General features: G+C 41.7%; 1 protein-coding gene across 2 annotated transcripts in view; it reads right to left on the bottom strand.

Moving 5' to 3' along the window:
• Nucleotides 1–9526: 9526 nt before the first annotated feature.
• The window catches only part of RAD50 (RAD50 double strand break repair protein), an 85899-nt gene continuing 74704 nt past the window's right edge, over nt 9527–20721 (bottom strand). For both annotated transcript variants that reach the window (XM_043587371.1, XM_043587381.1), the window contains 4 exons: nt 14062–14147; nt 13413–13555; nt 11035–11168; nt 9527–9728 (listed from right to left, as the gene is read on the bottom strand). In XM_043587371.1, coding sequence (XP_043443306.1) covers nt 9542–9728; nt 11035–11168; nt 13413–13555; nt 14062–14147 — 550 coding nt within the window. In that variant the 3' untranslated portion in view covers nt 9527–9541. The remainder of the gene's footprint in view (nt 9729–11034; nt 11169–13412; nt 13556–14061; nt 14148–20721) is intronic.

Below are 20721 nucleotides of genomic sequence, written 5' to 3'. Positions count from 1 at the left end.
TCAACTGACTGAGCCACCCAGACGCCCCTTGAAGACATATTTTAAATAAATAAGTATGAATACTTCACACAACAACTATAAGTTCATTCATTCATTAAGTAAATGTTTATTGTGTGCTTACTGTGTGTCAGGCACTAAAACAAAACAACAGTCCTTACCTGAGAGATACATTCTAATAGGTGGAGACAGATGTGTATCTCCATATATCTCCATCTTCATTTATCTATATAGTTGTATTGGATATAGAATTCTTGGTTGCAATCTTTTTCATTCAGCACTTTTAGTTTGTTATCCCACTGGCTTCTGGCCTCCATTTTTTTCCTAAGGAGAAACCAGCTATTCATTTTATTGAGGCCATTTTGCTGCTTTCTATTGACAGTTCCAGGATTCTTTTTTTTTTTTTTTTGACACTTTGTGATGCATCTAAATGTAAATATCATAGAGTTTTTTATTTTTTTAAATTTTTTGAAGCAGGGGCACACGTGAGCAAAGGGCAGAAAGAGAGAGAGCAAGAGAGAGAGAAGTGGGACTCACCTGAAGCGGGGCTCAAGCTCACCTTATGTGGGACTCGAACTCATGAACTGTGAGATCATAACCTGAGTTGAAGTCATATGCTTAACAACTGAGCCACCCAGGCGCCCCTGGGTTTTTTTTTTTTTCATTAAGTTTTTTTTTTTTTTTTAATTTTTTTTTTTTCAACGTTTATTTATTTTTGGGACGGAGAGAGACAGAGCATGAACGGGGGAGGGGCAGAGAGAGAGGGAGACACAGAATCGGAAACAGGCTCCAGGTTCTGAGCCATCGGCCCAGAGCCCGACGCGGGGCTCGAACTCACGGACCGCGAGATCGTGACCTGGCTGAAGTCGGACGCTTAACCGACTGCGCCACCCAGGCGCCCCTAATTAAGTTTTTTAAAATTTATTTTGAGAGAGAGAGAGTTAGTGAGCATGTGTGAGGGGGAAGAGGCTGAGAGAGAAGAGAGAGAATCCCAAGTGGGCTCTACACTGTCAGCACGGAGCCTGATGTAGGGCTCACACCCATGAACCAGCAGATCATGACCTGAGTCCCAACCAAGAGGCACTCAACCAACTGAGCCACCCAGGCACCCCTCTTTTAGTTTATCAAAAATTGAGATATAATTGACATATTACATTTAGTTTCAGGTGTATGACCTAATGATTCAGTATTTGTTTATATTGCAAAATGATCACTACAATTAGTCTAGTTAACATCCGTCACCATACATAGTTACAAAATCGTTTTTCTTGTGATGAGAACTTCTAATATCTATTCTTTTAGCATCTTTCAGATATGCATGACTCTATGCTAACAATAGTTACCATACTGTACCTTACATCCCCATGACTTAATTAAAATTTTTTTTAAATGTTTGTTAATTTTTGAGAGAAAGAGAGATGGAGTGCAAGCAGGGCAGGGGCAAAGAGAAACAGAGACACCGAATCTGAAGCAGGCTCCAGGCTCTGAGCTGTCAGCACAGAGTCCTGTGCAGGGCTTGAACTCACGAGCCGTGTGATCATGACCTGAGCTGAATGAAGTCTGACGTTTAACCAGCTGAGCCACCTGGGCTCCCCTTATTTATTTTATAATGAAGTTTCTACCTTTTGATCCCCTTCACCCATTTGCCACTTTGTTTTTATTTTTAGATTCCACATATAAGTGAGATCATACAGTATTTGTCTTTCTCTGACTTATTTCACTTAGCATAATACTGTCAAGTTCTATTCATGTTGTTTTAAATGGCAAGATTTCCTGCTTATTTATGGCTGATATAGTATAATATAATATAATATAATATAATATAATATAATAGTAATATTCCAGTCTCTGTGTGTGTGTGTGTGTGATGTTTGTAAAATTCATGCATCTATAAGTGGATGTGTAGGTTGCTTTCATGTTTTGGCTATTGTAAATAATGCTGCGGTGAACATTGTGGTGCATATATCTTTTTGATATTTTGCTTGACTTTCTGTGTGTGTTTCTGTCAGGCAGGTGGAACAGCTACTTGTCCTATACTTGAAGGAACAGTCCTGTGTATGGTCATCCCCAGTGCCTGTCCTGGAGGGACAGGTGAGATTGGAGTAGGCATGGGCCGGGGTGGACCTGAGGCTCTCCACACAGAGGTACCCTGATAGGACAGCTGAAGCTGAGATGGGTTTAAGCTGGGGAGTTCCCAGGGCTCTCCATGCAGAGGGTGCCTTGGTAGGACAGCTGCAACTGATGTGGGTGCAAGCCAGGGTGCCCTGGGGTGCTCCAGGCAGGGGGCATCCCAGTGGAGTGGCTGGAGTCGAGGTGGTCCTGCACACAGCAGGTGCCAGAGCAACTCATCTGTAGCCAAACTAGTGTGGGCTTGGGTGTTCCTGGGAGCCCTGCAACTGTGTCACCTTGGCAAGATGGCTGCAACTGTAGTGAGTGCTGAGCAGAGGCGTCCCGGTGTGTACCATGCTAGGGCCACCTTGGGGGATAGTTTGGGCTGGTGTGGGATAAAGGCTTGGGGCTCATTGAAGAAGCAGGCTGGGTAAGGTGCCCAGACCCTCCTCCCATCCACCTTATCAGGGTGGAGGGGCACATGAACATCGGTTTGACCCAGACCCTCTGAGCCAGAGAGAGTTCCAGCAGCTTCCCTGCCCTGTGGCGGAGTTCTGGGACTTGATTTTTTATATTCAGGTTGCTTAATTAATTAATGTTTGGTTGTTTGTTTGTTTTGAGAGAGGGAGAGAGAGAGCACAAGCAGGGGAGGGGCAGAGAGAGAGAGGGAGAGAGAATCCCAAGCAGGCTCTACACTCAGCGCGGAGCCTGATGCTGGGCTCTGTCTCAAAACTGTGAGATCTTGATCTGAGCTGAAATCAAGCATTGCATTGTTAACCGACTGAGCCACCCAGGTGCCCCATCTAATTGCTCTTTTAAATCAAGGGTTTTTTTCTGTATCGCAGAGCAGCTGAATCTGCTCCTGGTCTCTCAGTATTCTCCATCACCGCTGAGCTTTGTAGGGTCAGGAGTAAGGTTTCACTTCTATTGTGCTGAAGCTGTTCATTCAGCCCTGGGTTCTTTTTTAAGAGGAATCTTTCTACAAATAGGTATGAATTTGGAGCATCCATGGAGGAGGGGAGTTGAAGGTCTTCCTACATTGACATCTTAGACCTGAAGCCTCCTTTCCTGGACTAACTTTGTAAAACTATATTCTCTGCTATGTGTGGTCACTGAATTCTCAGCTTGGTGCTAAGTAAATGATTGTACAGAGATTTCATTTAATGTCTTGAACTAAAAAGTTTCTAAGCCTTAGTTGAAAGGCTGTGCATGTGTCTGTGGGACCGGGAGATTTTGTTCTGTCGTGTCCTTGGTGCTCCAGCAGGCAGTTTGCAAGGCCTTAGCCTTCACAGGTTGTGTGAGTGGAGTTTCAAGGTCAGAGCTTAGGGTCTTCTCAGGGTCCTCCTGAGCATTCACGAAACTGTGACTCACACACGAACCTGTAGACTCCCAGGAATGTGTGGTGGCATGTCAAAGCTCCCACAGGCCTCTCCTTGTCTGATTTTCTTCTTTTAGGTGTTTGGTTACCCTGTTGCCGGCCCCACTTGGTCATGCTACCCCAGGCTGCTGCAGTGCTTGCCCGCTAAGAGGGATAGCCTACCACAGTTAGGGCTGTTTGCAGGCGGAGCCAGAGTCCGTTCAAATAAAGATCAGCCCCGAGGATGGAGATTTTCAGTGAGCTGCCACGCCGCTCAGCAGTTCTCTGGGGCAAACGGTTTTGGAGACTTCCAGTCTATTCTGGCCCTTCCAGTCACTGCTGGTTTTCATAGGTACTGTAGTCATGGGGCTTCTAGTTTTCAAAGCTACCACAGAGACAGGGGGTGGGACAAAGCCACCGGCTTTTCTCGCTGAGATTGTTTTGCTTGAATACACACTTCTTGGCTTAATGCAGGCCATTAGTTAATTTCCAAAGTGCTGAAAAAGTGTAACAGCTTTGGTCATCATTCTCATGGCTCCTATGGAGGAGCAGATTTTTGGCAGTCCTTACTATTCTTATTCCCCCCCCCACCCCGCTCCTCCACCCGTTATTCCCTCCCTTTACTTTGCTAAACGAAGTAGAAATCCTTTATATACTAAAACTGTAAATATACAGATACTTTGGATTCAGCATGATATTTCAGGGTTGTTTTTAGTCTTCCCCCTTTCCTAATGATATACAAACATTTCTCTAACAGAAACTTGGCTTTTATCATCTACAATACGTGTGTATTTCTCTGATTTGTGTATATAAAGTGGCTTCAGAGTTGGTGAGCCACCCTCCTGTGAGAAACAGAGAATTGGTTTACTCTTTCAAAGATGACTGACCGGTGTGTTGAGAACACAGTGCCGGGGGCAGGACCGACCAGTGAAAGCATTTAGGTAGCTCCTCAGATGATTCACGTTAGAGATGATGGTGGCTGGGGTCAGGGCAGCAGTGGTTTAGAAGGTAAGCCGTGGTTGGATTCTGGCTACATTTTCAAAGTTGAGCCCATAGTTAAACTGGTGGGTTAGATGTGGGGTATGAGATAAAATATGAAGGATGATGCCAAGATTTTTGCCTGAGCAATGGAAAGAATGGAGTTGCCATTAACCGAAAGCCTATGGGAGGTAGAGGTTCTGGGGGAAAGACTGTCATTTTAAAGTTCAGATGTCGGTTAGATATTCAAGGGCAACTAGATGTCCAGTAGGCAGCTGACTCTGAGTCAGGAGTTTAGACAAGATCTAGACTGGACACACTTGAGAAGTCAGCACCTAGAGGGTTGTGGAGAGAGCTGTCAGTGCCTGCCTCTGTTGTAAGAACTTCGCATGTGCTCCAGCCTACTTCTGTCTGTGGCTGCTACCTGTATCTTGTCAAAAGGCTTTTCTTTCCTACTTTTTGTTTTTAAACCGTGAAAGGCAGCTCAGTGGAAGGTGCACATGGCAAGCCACTCGCTAACCCGAGCTGGAACGGCTGGTGTGGGGGAGACAGAGAGGAGGGTTACTGTGTAGGACGAATTTCACTATCATTAATGGAATCACTGCTATCTATTGGCTCAATGGAATCTTTTTCTTTTTGTGCAACTTTAACAAGGAACCTATCCAATGACATTTGCTTTTGCCTCCTTTTGAGGATTTTGTGGAAATGTCACATTGCATTGTCGTGAAACAGATTCGTAGCTCTTACGCTTCATTGGGTGGTGCTTTTCTACAAAATGTTGCACTGCTTCCCACCTTTTACACATCTCACTAATCTCGTTTGAATTGAGGGATTCTTCTGTCTTTTACTCCTCCTCCTCTGCCGACCAGACACAGATGTAGGCTTTTTATAAAATCTTGTAATTTCGGCCACTCACATACCTCATTTTTACTTCTTTAGGATATCCTTCTTCCACTGTAATCATCTCCTTACTGCCTTTCTTTTCACCCTTTTTCTGCATGGGGGCCATTGTATACACTCGCATGGATGTTGACTACAGTAGTGAATACAGTACAGTATTAATAAACTCTTGTCATGTACTGTACTTCATGTGACTGGCAATAAGGCAACAGAGGAAAGGGTCTATGTCTGCAGGCAGCCTGACCTAGAATGAAGCAAAGCATTCCTAAGCTTACTCTTGTATGGAAAAGCAAAGGACTGTCCAGAGATGCTTTGAAGTGACAAAAAATACACTCAGCTAGTTGTTGGCACCTTCCAACATACTGAAAAATCAACGATTTCTGCCAAACACCACGGCCTGAGACCAAGCATTTGAGGATGGGAGACGATCACCCACAGTCCCGCAGATAAGAGAGAACCATTGGCTCAGTTGTGACGTTTGGCATCGTGTACTACTCGTACTGTAAGACATCGCTCATGTATCAAGTTAGAATTTATTGGAAACGTTTGCTTCTCTTGTGGAACACTCGCAGAACAAGTTCGTTGCAATACAAGGTTTTACTGTACTTACTCTTGTGCCAGGCAATTCTAAGCAGTTCTAAGCAGTAAGCAGTTCTAGGCATTTAATTCTCTTAACTCCCCAATAGAGGTGGTGTCTTACCTACTTTAAAGATAAGGAATCAGAGCTAAAAGAGAATAAATAACTTGCCCAAGGTCCCAGAACCTAGTGATTGGTGGTGCTTGGGACACTGGCTCCTATTCTTAATCTCGACACTGGGATGTCTACTCATCCCATGTGTGGAGGAGGGGGGGGGGTGGGTGTTTAATGGATAATGATCGAGAAGCACCAGTGAGAAGTAGGTTACAAGGGGAATGTGAAAACGGCCACTGTCAGATGGGCGGCTAGGGAAGCTCCACGGACCTCAGGGAGTAGGGAGCTGAGATGGGAAATCTCTAATTTGTAAATAACTTTGCTTCCTTGCCCGTATTTATCCTGTATGGCCTTTATTGTCATTCCATGTTGTAGTGGCTAGTGCTTTCAGAAACCTTTTGATAGAAGATAATTTTTTATTTAATGAGAAATGCTTCATCTTTTGCTATTAAGATGACTTTAATTTTGACTTGGTGACACAAATACCATTAAGAAGATGGTAGTTTTAGGAGTTTGGCTAAAGCTAAGAGATGTTGAATTGTATATATAAAAAAAATGGTCCATGTTTGGTGTCTATCAGAATTTTTACCCTTTGGCTTTATTATGGTGATTTATGAACAGATTTATGACTTTTTGAAATAATCTTGCATTCTTGGGATAAAAAATCTTGGTTATTGTGTATGTTTAATATATGGCTAGAAATGAAGTGCTTGTATTAATTTACAAGTTCCTGGATCTTTGTTCTGAAACTGGTCAGTTTTTCCCCATGGTACCTTTGTGGAGCTCATGCTAGTGTGGTAAATAGGTAATTTTAGTTTTTCAAAGCCAATTAGGATGACTGAAACTTCTCAGTCAGTGGACAGGAAGCAGTTGGCTGGAGTGGTGGCTGTGTTCCTTGGCCCTTTGATCCAGGCAGTAGGAGAGTGTCTGGACCAGACTTTCTCAACCAGGGTTCTTCATGTAAATAACAGAACACAAAATGATTTGAGTAACACTTTTTTTCCGTTCTCCCAAAAGATGATCATATATAACTACAGTTGACCCTTGAAAAATGAACGCAGGAGTTAGGGGAGCCAACCCCTCAGCGCAAACACCTTTGTGTAACTTTTGACTACCCCAAAACTTAGCTACTGATACTATAATGCTGACTGGAAGTGTTACTGATGACGTAAACAGCTGATAAACACGTATTCTGTTTGTATATTATATACAGTATTCATAAAGCAAAGTAAGCTAGAGGAAAGAAAATACCAAGAAACTCGTAAGAAAAAGGGAATACATTTACGATACCGTACTGTTGGTGGCAAAAACCCCACATGTAAGTGGACCCACGCAGTTCAAACCCATGTTGTTCAAGCGTCAACTGTAAGGTCACTTGAGGTGCACAGAAATGGATTACGATGGATACCGTAGGAGTTTCCTACTGTTGCTGTAGTAAATGAGCTCACACTAAGTAGCTTAAAACACCAAAAATCTATTCTCTTCTGCAGTTCTGGAGGTCAAAAGCCCCAATCAGGGCTCATTAAATCAAGGTGTCAGCTGATTCCTTTTTGGAGGCTCTGAAGGGAGAGCATTCCTTTGCTTTTTTCGGCCATTCCTGGTAGCTTGAATTCCTTGGCTTACAGCCCTTCCTCTACCTTCACAGCACAGAACTTGTCTATGCATCCATCCACATGCTGCCTTTGCTGGTTGCATGATCTTGCTCTCTGCTTCCTTAGGACATTTGTAATTACATTTATGGCCCACCTGGATAATCTCCCCTTGTCAAGATCCTTATCTTTAATCACATCTGTCAAGTCCCTTAGCCAAATGAGGTAACATTCAGAGGTTCTAGGGATTAGGATTTGGTATCTTTGGAGGTCTTTATTCCGCCTATTGCAGATACCTTAGGTCCTTAGGGCTTAATTCTCCCTATACTATGGTTAAGAAGGGCTATCTATACCATATACTCACTAGATTTGCAGATGGCACAAAACTGATTGTGCCGCATGACTGACAAGACTCTCTGAAAAAGTCAACTCCAAAAAGTCTAACTCAAAAGTGCGTGGCTTGGTAGCATTCTGTGTGTAATGCTTGGGGAAAGCTTTCTGGTGTCAGCTGGCAATCCCAGGGAAAAGGTGTGATTGGACCTTTAATGGAAATAAGATCTGGAATGAGGATGAGGCCTGCTCTTCCAGGTCTGGTCAGAGCCCCCTGGGAGAAGGCTATGACTCCATGAGTGAGCCTTGCTTGCCTTCCACGCTGGAATGCACTTGGTGAACCATCAAGATTGATGGTGAGGCAGAGATGTACATAAGATATATGGAAAGCCCCAGACTTCTTCATGATGGCAGATCATGCCTCAAGCAAAGGGAATCCTGCTATTGATCAGAGCTTTCCAAAGGTGGATGTGCACAGTGGAGAACTTCCTCTGTCTAGAGAGAACCCCAAGTTTGGGTGACTACCTGGCAGGGGTATGGGGTGGGGGGAAGATGGTGAGTTTCAATTACATGATTACTTATGGTTCCTTTCAAACCCTGATGCCCCATAGGACTACTACTAATTTTACTTTGGGAAACTGAGTCCCAGTGAGGAAGGTTACTTCTGGTATTTATAAAATGGAGCAGAGCCAAATATTAAAACCTCATGATTTCCAGTCATCTTCAGATATTAGTGCTAATAACTCAGGTTTTAAAAATCATATCCAAAGAAATTCAGAGGTAACACTTTTTTTTTAAACGTTTATTTTTGAGAGAGAGTAGGGGAGGGGGAGGGAGAGAGGGGGATAGAAGATCTGAAGCAGGCTCTGCGCTGATAGCAGCGTGTCTGATGGGGGGTTCGAACTCACCAACCAAGAGATGATAACCTGAGCCGAAGTCGGACACTTAACCAACTAAGCCACCCAGGTGCCCCAACACTTTTTTTAAATGCCCAATCATTAATTATCAAGGCAGTGAAAACCTACTTCTTAACAGTGCTTTGAAGTGAAAGGTAACAGCTTCTGGTAGTACCAGGAATCATTCATTTGTGCTGGGAAGGGAAACAGAGTAGCTGAGTCCAACTGTGCTGCTACTGAACCCCCAGGCCTGACGGAGGCTGCCTGGAGGGGGATGAATTTCAGGAAATCAGTCCAAATGTCATGAGAAACAATTTTAATGATGGTAGAACCTCTCAGACATTCAAAATCCTAGACATAAAGCTCCTCTGAAAGGACAGATTTTTGCACTGACTTAGTTGAAACCAGAAATAAACAGCTGCCCGAGGACTTGATTCTAAGGCAAAATCTTGACTATTTAAAAATTTTAATGTTTTTATTTTTGAGAGCGAGAGAGCGTGAGTGAGGATGAGTCGGGGAGGGGCAGAGAGACAGAGAGGGAGACACAGAATCAGAAGCAGGCTCCAGGCTCTGAGCTGTAGGCACAGAGCCTGACTTGTGGCTCGAACTCACGAACTGTTGAGATCATGACCTGAGCTGAAGTCGGACACTTAGCAGACTAAGCCACCCAGGCGCCCCAAAATCTTGACTATTTTTAATGCACATAAGAACCTAGAGAGCTAACACTACATGTCACAATCTCTGAGCACTGATCAATGTTCTTCTTAATCCTGTAGAATTTCTCCACATATTTAGAACGCCCTAAGAGCTCCACAAAATCCTCATCGTGAGTGATTACCAGAAGCTGGAAGTTACGCTGCTGCGAGCGACTCTTGATTATCCTGAAACAATATATTGAGAACCTTTTATTACTGAAGAGCATAAATAATCCTCTCCTTTATATGAAAAAGACACTGAGAACCTTGTCAGACACAGGACAACCCTGGAGGAAACTGGAGAGGGGAAGCTGGACCCAGACCTTCAGCCCAGCCAGGTAGGAGTCCCATGTCCGATCCAGACAGTGAGGGTGATGGACTCTTCCTCTAGGTCTGACTCAGGGACTGATGAGAATACATGATCTAGTTTCTTCCAGAACACAAAGTTGTTCTTATTAAAACAGGCAGAAATGTTTTACTAAATTTTCCTTAATATCTGAGCTGCTCAACTTTAGGAGTCTTACTTATTCCTTTGTCTGGGGTTTTCCTGACCTGTTACTAATTATCTCTGGAAGAAAAAAAAAAAAACAAACCAACTACAGGCAAGGGAAATTACATATGCAAGCCCAGCTGCCTTCTTAGGAGCTGGGTCTACTTAGAATTCTGCCACCACCAGTCACTAGATGCATCATTAGTATGACACACAAGAGGCCTGAGTGGGTGTACTGGGAACATTTTTGCTCATTATATGCTGAGGTAACTAGCTATGAGACTGAAATCAGACTTTTTAACTAACCATTTGTTTATCGGTTACCCGTGGCTGAATGCACTGAGCTTTGAAAAGTATTAGCCCTTATGTGCTGGTCATGCAGGATGACTGAGAGGTGGCTGAGAAAGGTGCCCCATTCCTGCTAGTGTCTCTGCCAGAAAGAATCTATCTTGAGCCAGAGTACCCAAAATAGCTTCTCTAGTTTGGGAAAAGTGGGTTTCCTCTGCCAGCACAGGAGAGGCTGCCCATTTCTGGGGTCTGCACCCACCACACATGAATGTGGCAAAAGCTGTGTGCAATTTTACTTTCTAGATTCTACATAACCACTATTATACTTTTTGAATAGGAGCTGTCATTCCTCATAAAACTGGGGAGATGGGCCAAAATCCACTATTAGCACCTAGAAATGTTTTAAGCAGGGCATGCTAACTCCTCTACATGACCTGTGGGCACCTGTGGTGGGTTTACAGAGAAAGCAAACCAAGCCAGGAAACCCTTCAGCACACCTAGGGAGATTGCAGGATGTGTCTGGGGCTGCTGTTCACCACCTAGTTCTTTTTAAGTATCTGAAGAATTACTATCAAAGGCAAAGCCTAACGTCTGACACCAACTAGCTTTCCCAAGGAAGACACATGCAGAGGTTTTCACCACAGAACTCTACGTTACTTTCTAAGTGTAATATATATTACTATCATAGCCTGCCCCCAAATTTGAGATACTTACTCAACGAGAGCATGTGCAAGAGATTCAATATTTTCTCTGTCAAGATTTGTTGTTGGCTCATCCAGGGCAAGGATGCCACAGTTCAAGCAGAATGTTTCAGCCAGGGCCAGACGAATGATGAGTGAGGCTAATACCTGGAAGAAAGCACCAGAGCTGAGCTGTACCACACAGACCTCTTTCTCATTCACGTTAGGAAAGCATGCACACCTGGCCTAATGTCTTTATAAGGGAAGGGAGCAATGTCATCGGGTCAGCGACTTTAGGTGAATTGTTGCTCTTTTATTTGGGAGAGCCTGGCCCTGTGACCAGACTCTTAAACCCTTCCAGAAAGTGAACCATCAGGTATGTTGTATCTCAGCCTGTCATCTGCATTACTGTTTATCTGTAACTAATCATTTTAGTTAACTGTGTAAGATTAACAACCTCTCACCCACTCTTCCCGAGTTACTTTTAAATCTGTATGTTCTGGGGTCCCAGAGGGGCACCAGGTATTGCATTCTAACCTATACTTAAATGTCTGTGTTTATAATTCTGAGGGAACCAAGACAGAAAGAATATTCCCAGGTCAGTGTATCAGGAGTACAGAAGTACAGTTTTATTTAAGCTAAACTATAGGACATCCAAGGAACTGAAACTCTGAACACTTTCCCAGTTAGTAGAAACCTAATACTAAAACCCTCAGCCCCAGCTGAAGCCATCTGAGGGCACAAAGGACACAGAATTAAGAATAACAGAGTATCCACTACTTTTGCATGAGCTGTCCATATCCCCTCCCCTTGAATCTATGAATAAAGGAGCATCAGTGAGTGAGTTGTGATTTCAGAGCAGTTTACAGCTTCTCTTTGATGTCCAGGGAAGGCTAGAAGACTGCAGAAGCCAGGATCATAGCTTGGCCCTTTGGGGAAGACACTTCCTTCCTGTATTTGAACGCCAATACAGCCCCCACCTGCAACCCTACATATTAAGAGTCTAAATGATGTTCCTGGCCAAGCTTTACCAAAGTCTTTGTCTTCTCCCCCAACCCAACACCAAGGAAGCAATTACTGCTAATTTTTATAATTTAGAGTATCTATAGGAAATCTACTTTGTTTAGAAAACAATTTTCAAAGCATTTTCAATACAAAGGGACATGTTACAAACTCTGTATTTTCTTATTCATAATAACCACTGAAAACCACCAAAGCAAGTAGGAATACTGGTTATAGATCACAAAGTTGTCATTTTTGCAGACTATGATTAAGATAATAATCTGCATATGCCTTAAATTGGTATCAGCTGGGCTGACAAAAAATACATATACACAGGATTGTCTTCAAGCAAAAATAGAAAAACTGTTTATGAAAATACTTTATATAATGTGAGCACCCATTTCTAGAATTTTAAGATTTTTAAAAGAAAATCAGGGGTCTGGAATTTTTATCCCATATAATCTGCTTCTAATCTAAAAAGAGTAAGCTCACGCATCCATGACATCTTGGTTATAAACCTATGTGCAGTGAAAGGACCCAGCCTTGTTCCCCAAGGATGAAGGTCCAATTTTCCTAATCCCTTAAAGCTTTATTCCTCTGATTTGCTCTGTGCTCCCTATCCAACAACACAGGTTGTCCTCTCAGAGCCTCATCTAGAGCCAGATGGCCTGACCCAGCAGCTGAGTCTAGGCAGTGGGGGGAGAAGGGATGCAGGGGCAGCTATGGGTGTCAGGGCCTCTGGTCTAACAGACGCTTCTCTTAACATTGTTCTAAAGTAATCTCTACATCCAACATGGGGCTCAAACCACAAGATCAAAAGTCAGATGCTTTTCTGACTGGGCCAGCCAGGTGCTCCTGGCAAGAACCCTTCTTTTAGAGGGTCTGCAGGTCCAAAGGCTAGGTGGGGGCAGGGACACAGTCCTGTGATGGGGCTGCTTTTCAATGAGACTTAGTTATTTTAATGCCTCATGTGGCTCAACTTGGGATGTGGTTTGGTGAATGCCCCTCCCCCACTTCTGACTGCTCTGAAATCAGGATGCATTCTTGCAGTTAAAACTGCATTCTTTCTTTCTTGGTGGCACATAAAACAGAGGTATGTCTTACAATTGATAACACAAGTAACTTTATTCTCATAAGGAGAGTTATGAAGCAATGAATGGTTCTCTGTTAGGCTAATCACATGAGGACTTCTCAGACCCTTCTCCTGAAAGATTATCTAATGTTGCAGGAAATGCTGGTTAAAACTGGAAGAGGGTAACGGGTAGCTGTGTCTGGCTAACTTTATGTGGCAACAAGGAGTGCTGTGAGGGTCTTCTCACCATATTCCCCAGCAGCTCTGGGTGCTTTCACTGCACAGACACTAGTTTCTGTCAGTTATCTGTGGGCTTCCTAGGGGCTTGAGATACCTGCCTTCTGTCCAGCACTGCATCGTCCTCGCATATCCAAGGCTGTGTCTCCCTTCAGCATCACCACTCGGTAGTTATAATTCCGCCTTTTATCAGAGGCTGATACATTTTCATCGGCGTCAGACCGAATTTCTATGTATTCAATATCTGACACAAAAAGAAGATTTCAGAGCAACCTATACTCTGTAGCCTTTTGTCATCTGCAAATATCAAGGAAGCCTAAGAAGCAACGTGACATTACCATTAAAAGTGGCTGAGAGGGTTCATGAGAAAGAAGCAACCCAGATGTCTCAACCCTCAGTCTCTGCTCTGCCTTGCTTAGTTCCCCTATTAAAAGAGTTTCCTCCTGCTGGTTTTCTTCTTATCACATTTCAGCTTATCCCTATCTACACTTCAACAGAATCTATTAGGTCATCAGTTAAATATAATATGTACCATAGCCAAATATGTAAGTCTCATCAGGGTTTGGAATAGAAAACTGCATTTTCTTTCCTTGTTACAAGATTATTGTCAAGATAAGAATTCTTAGAAAATCTCTTAAGAGATGTTCACAAAGGGGTCCAGGAGGTAATACTGGCATGATGAGAGATAATATGTGCAAAAAGCCAGGGACGGGGCCTTGGAAAAGATCCGTGATAAACCATGTAAATTACCTTGTCCACGATAGGTACTTCGCCAAAGGTCACGAATAATTTTGTTGATTTCTTCCATTTTCATACTGTGAAATTTCATGATTGCTCTAGAAAAAGAAGCCACTGATACTTAAAAGGAAAAATAGTATAATGATAACACTAATTACATGTAATAGTATATATTAAAAGTATATGAAATACATAATGTATATACCATATGTATCATCATAATCTCCTGAAATGACGAATTACTTCCAATGATAAAAGGAGAATACTGTAAGAGCGAGAAAAAATAAACAGAACAAAAATACTGCTGCTTAGTTACAAATGAATACAGCCAGGGATGTGCCCAGTGCTCCAGAGTCCTTACCTTTTTCCATTTTCACTCTCTCTGACAGGACAAATACTCTCAAACATTGACATTCTGTGAAAATTTCAGATATTCTGGTAGACTTTTTCTTGGGCTTACTGGAAGGATTATAGCCACTGTAGCCTACCAGTTACAGGAAGACCTGCTGATTAAATGGATGGCAGGGGGTTAAAGACAGCAGGCAAGTTGTACAGGGGTCCCCTAGTCTTGGGGGACATATGCGCAAGTCTGGAACTGCTGCCTTTTTTCTCTTGTTACTCTTCAGGTTTTGCAGAAAGTGAGCCTCTTAAGGTGCTTTAATGCCTCAGATCTGTGAGAATTTTACCAACCAGAAAGTATGGTTCAGAGAGAGCGACTTAAGAGGCTTAAACTGAGGTGAACCTCAAAACTTTTATTTTCCCTTCCTAGTTGAGGATTAAGAAATTCTAACTCCAAATATGTGCATTCATTTCCATTTGGCCTGTCAGGCTCCCCACCCCCACCCCACAACACTTAAAAAACTAGTACTTTCTAAATACTAAAAAGAGGCAAAGCAATGTTTGTAGAAAGAAAAGTAGACTGTTAATAACTAACTTTGTTCTTACTATGGTCACCTTTCACCAAAAAGCCCTCAGGTTCTTTGGAAAAGGTTTTATGAACTAATAAATGTTGCATCAGTGACAAAAAGGCAAACATCATGGCCATGACCATACAGAGGATGTGAGGCGGACTTACTTCCATTTGCAAGCCTCTTATCTGATATATACAAAAAAAGAAACTGAACGTAATGCTACTACCTCTGCAGAATCATTTCATGATCTTTGGTTCGCCAGCAAGAGAGAGAGAAATGACTCAACATAAATACATTTTAAATATCAGATGAAGGATTTTGAAGTAATAAAGACTGGAAAAAACCATATTGTGCTTGTTGATGAGAATGCAGCACGTCTCCATTTTCTACTTTATACATCTGTCTCGGCCTGACATTTTACACTCCTTTCAAAAGGACTGAGCAAAACCTAAGTATTTGTCAAACAAACAATAAACCCCCCCGAGAATGTTCTTGGAACCAATCATGTAATCCATAGCTCTTTACACATTACAATCCTGAGTTTTCATATAAATTTTTAAAAAGGTCATTTTTCCATTCAACCGAAAGATCTTTCATAACCTTAGTCAGCTTTCCCAAGGTGGACAGCCAGCTCCAGGTGGGGGCAGGGGTGTCCAAGGTGCACACAGCCTCCGCCATGGACTCCTTGTACGACAGAGGTGGTGCATCCTGGCCTGTGTAGGGTCTGCTGAGAAACAGCACTGCAAGCAGCTCAAGTCCTGAGGGAAATCTAGACTCACCAAGGGGTGCACACCAAGTTGATGCCTACTGCTGTTGACTAGGCCATCATTAGCTTAGCTTTGTATCATCTCTCTCCAGTATGGAGTTTATAGCCCCACTGTGCAATAGCAGGGGATGATTAAGGTAAACGACATTCAACCCACTTGAGGGATAACAGTGATATTAGTGGTTACTACTAAAGAACATTTACCTTATGTGAAGCAAAATTATGGTAAACAGGAGCTCCCCGGGTGGCTCAGTTAAGGGTCCAACTTCAGCTCAGGTCATGCTCTCATGGCTCATGAGTTTGAGCCCCACGTTGGGCTCTGTGCTGACAACTCAGAGCCTGGAGCCTGGTTCAGATTCTGTGTCTCCCTCTCTCTCTGCCCTTCCCCCACCCCCTCAAAAATAAACATTAAAAAAGAAATTTAAAAAAATTATGATAAACAATCATAGGTCATTTAATCCTTACAAAAATACTGGGAGTTAGCTTTGGTTATCTCTGTTTTACCATTAAGAAAACTGATACTGTAATAATAAGTTTTCTGAAATAGAAATTGATCCCACTTACAACAGCATCAAAACCAATAAAGTCATTAGGAATAAATCTAACCAAGGAGATGAAAGATCTCTACTCTGAAAACTCTAAGACACTGATAAAAGAAATAGAAGAAGACACAAATAAATGGAAAAATATTCCATGTTCACTGATTGGAAGAATCAGTATTGTTAAAATATCAATACTACCAAAAGCCATCTATAAATTGAACATAATCCCTATCAAAATTTCAATGGCATATTTTACAAAAATAGAGAAAACACTCCTAAAATTTATATAGACCCACAGAAGACTCTTGAATAGCCAAAGAAATCCTGGAAAGATGAACAAAAAGGAAGAGGCATCACACTTTGATTTCAAGCTACAGTCTTCAAAACATTATTGGCATAAAAATAGACAAACAGATCAAAAGAACAGAATCCTGAGCCCAGAAACAAACCCAAGCATAAACACTCAACTAAAATTTGCCAAGGGAGCCAAGAATACTCAATGGAGAAGGCAAGTCTCTTCCAATAGTGCTGGGATCACTGGGTATTAACATGGAAAAGAATGAAACTGGACTCCTATGTTACACCACTCAAAAACTGATTCAAGGGGCGCCAGGGGACTCAGTTGGTTAAGCTTCCAACTTAGGCTCAGGTCATGATCTCATGGTTCCTGAGTTTGAGCCCCCTGTCAGACTGTGTGCTGACAGCTCAGAGCCTGGAGCCTGCTTCAAATCTTGTGTCTCCCTCTCTCTGCTCCTCCCCCAACTGCTCGCTCGCTCGCTCTCAAAAAAAAATTTAAAAATTAAAAAAAAATTAACTTTTCAAAATGGAGTAAAGATTTTCATTTAAGTATAAGACCTAACACAATGAAACTCCTAGAGGAAAACATAGGAAGTGAGTTCTTTGATGTGATGTTTTGGAAATTATAGAATGGCTAAAGAAATCATCAATAAAATGAAAAGACAACCTACAAAATGGGCAAAATACTGGCAAACCCTGTATCTGATAAGGGGTTAATATCCAAAATCCATACAGAACTCCTATAATTCAACAGCAAAAAAAGAAAAAAAAGAAAAAAAAAAAAAAAAAAAAAAAAAAAAGGTGACCCTTGAACAACACAGAGGTTAGGGGTGCCAAACTGCCACACAAAATCCATGGATAACTTTTGACCCCCCTCCTCCCAAAACCCAACCACTAATAGCTTATTGTTGACCAGAAGAGGCCTTACCCATAACACAAACAGCCAATTAAATGCTAGCATGGATTTGGAGAAAAAGGAACCCTTGTCCACTGATGGTAGGACTATAAGCAGGTGTACCATTATGGTAAACATTATGAAGGTTCCTAAAAAAATTAAAAATAGAATTTCCATAGGATCTAGCAATTTCCACATCCACAGGAGATGAAAACACTATGTCAAACAGATTATCTGCATCCCCATGTTCAAAGCAACATTTTTTTATATGAAATTTATTGTCAAATTAGTTTCCATACAACACCCAGTGCTCATCCCAAAAGATGCCCTCTTCAATGCCCATCACCTAACCTCCCCTCCCTCCCACCCCCATCAACTCTCAGTTTGTTCTCAGTTTTTAAGAGTCTCTTATGCAAAGCAACATTTTTTAAAGAAATGTTTATTTTGAGATAGGGAGAAGGTGTGCAGGTGCTCACGAACAGGGGAGGAACAGAGAGAGAAGAGAGAGAGACTCCCAAACAGGCTCCACACTGCCAGCACAGAGCCTGATGCAGAGCTGGATCTCACATATATGAAATCATGACCTGAGCTGAAATCAAGCTGGATACTTAACCAAATGAGCCACCCAGGCACCTGCACAGCATTATTACAATAGCCATGACACAGAAACAACCTATGTGCCTGTGGATGGATGGATGGATGAAGATGTGTGGTGTATATTATATATATTCAATGGATTATTACTCAGCCATTAAAAAAATGAGGAAATCCTACCATTTAGGACATATGGATGGTCCCTGCAGATATGCTAAATAAAATTAAGTCAGAGAAAGAGAACACTTTATGATCTCACTTATATGTGGGATCTACACAAAAACACCAAATTCACAGAAAAAGGGATCAGATTTGTGGTCACCAGATGTGAAAAGTGGGAGGAGGGAGAATTGGGAGGAAGATGGTCAAAAGATACAAATATCCTTGGGGCGTCTGGGTGGCTCGGTTGGTTAAGCATCCAACTCTTGATTTTGGCTCAGATCATCATCTCACAGTTGTGAGATCAAGTCCCTTGTCAGGTCCTGCTGGGGGTGGAGCCCACTAGAGATTCTCTCTCTCCCTCTGCCCCTCCCCTGCTAGGCATGCTCTCTTAAAAAAAAAAAAAAAAGTACAAATTTCCAGTTATAGGTAAGTACTAAGTATGAAAGGTACACCATGATGACCACAACTAACACTACCATATGATACAGAAGACAGATGTTAAGGAAGGAGATCCTAACAGTTGTCATACAAGGAGAATTTTCTCCCCCTTTCTTTTTATTGTATCTGTATGAGACAATGGATGTTAGCTAAACCCACTGTGGTAAACATTTCACAGTATTATGTAAATCAAACCATCAGGGTGTACATCTTAAACTTACACAGTGATGTATGCCAATCATTTCTTGGTAACACTAAAAAAAACCCTGAGGTTTGATGAAATTAGTAACTTGGTCCCAATTAGAGAAAATTGGTTAGGATGTTAATAACCCTTGAATATCATAATTAAAATTAAAAAGGCAGTCAAAATGCCATCTTTAAAGCCACCAGGCTCAGATAGTTTTATGAGTAAATGTTAGCTCCCAAGTATATAAAGTATTACACACCAAGGAAAGATAGAAGAAAAAAAAAAGGAAAAAAAGCACAGGCCTATTTTGCTTATGAATACAGATATAAACATTCTACATAAAGTCAAATTTAGTAGTAAAGTATTAAAAAGACCAAGTAGTATCATGGTATCAGTGGTATCATGACCAAGTAGCATTTATCCCAAGTAAGACTTGTGCAACAGGAAAAATAATTTAAGATCAGTCATGGCAGGGCACGTGGGTGGCTCAGTCTGTTGAGCATCTGACTTCGGCTCAGGTCACGATCTCATGGCTCTTGAGTTCGAACCCTGCATCGGGCTCTCTGCTGTCAGCACAGAGACTGCTTCAGATTCTCTGTCCCCCTCTCTTTGCCCCTCCCCCGCTTGCTCTCTATCAAAAATAAACATTTAAAATATACATAAAGGAGTACTTCCAAAGAACAACAAAAAGATGCCTCTTATGGCTACTCTCCAATAATGTCCTAGAGATCCCTAGCAATTCAGTAAGACAATAAAAAATGCATAAATGAGGGGGGAAAACTTGTCATTGTTTCTGTGGGTGATACAACTGTGCACTTAGAAAATCTAAAAAATGAGGGGTGGCTGGGTGGCTCAGTTTGTTAAGTGTCTAACTCTTGATTTCAGCTCAGGTCATCCATGGTCTCCTGGTTTGTGAATTTGAACCCAGAGTTGGGCTCTACACTGACAGTACTGAGCCTGCTTGGGATTTTCTTTTCCTTTCTCTCTGCCCCTCCTGTGCTTGCACCCTCTTTCTCTCAAAATAAATAAACTTTAAAAAAAAAGGGAAAAACTAAAAAATCAACTGAAAAACTACTAAGACTAACAAGGTGGTCAGAAATAAACATAAAAAAATATTAGTATTATCATGCAGTAAGCAAAATCCAATAGGAAGCATAATAGAAAAGGAGATCCTATTCACAGTGGTAATAAAAACTATGAAATACCTACCAAGAAATCTAACAAAATGATACAGGATCTAGAGGGAAAAGCTATAAAACAGAACAAACCCTACAATAAAACAAGAACTGATTAAGTAGGAGAAACTTACTATGCAGTGCATAATAGATTTAATATTACAAACATGTCCATTCTCAAGTAATCCATTGAACCAAATACAATCCAAATAGAACTCCCAACATGATTAAAAAAAATGAAATATATAAAATGACTCTAAAGTTTGGATCTCAGACATAACGTAAAAGAATAAAATCAAAGTACTGGGACAGGAATCAAGATGAAACAAACCCAAATACATGGAGAACTTTAGTTTATAACTTATTTCAAGTCAGTGGGAAAAGTTTCAATAGTAGAGGAAGGAGGGAAAAATTATATCACTATCTTTATTAAACCTCAAAATCCAAATGAATTAAAGGATTAAAAGTTAAATAAAACTATCAGAAGAAAACAGTTTTATAATTCAGAACTGGAAAGTCTTTAAAAAATTGTTTTTAATGTTTATTTTGAGAGAGAGAGAGAGAGAGACACACGCAGGGAGGGACAGAGAGAGAGAGAGAGAGAGAGAGAGAGAGAGAGAGAGAGAAAGAGAGAATCCAAGCAGGCTCCACACTGTCAGCACAGAGCCTGATGTGGGGCTCAAACTCACGAACCATGAGACCATG

This window comes from Prionailurus bengalensis, chromosome A1 (assembly GCF_016509475.1).
Source record: "Prionailurus bengalensis isolate Pbe53 chromosome A1, Fcat_Pben_1.1_paternal_pri, whole genome shotgun sequence".
NCBI lineage: Eukaryota > Metazoa > Chordata > Mammalia > Carnivora > Felidae > Prionailurus > Prionailurus bengalensis.
This window is presented reverse-complemented; position numbering and strand designations above follow the sequence as displayed.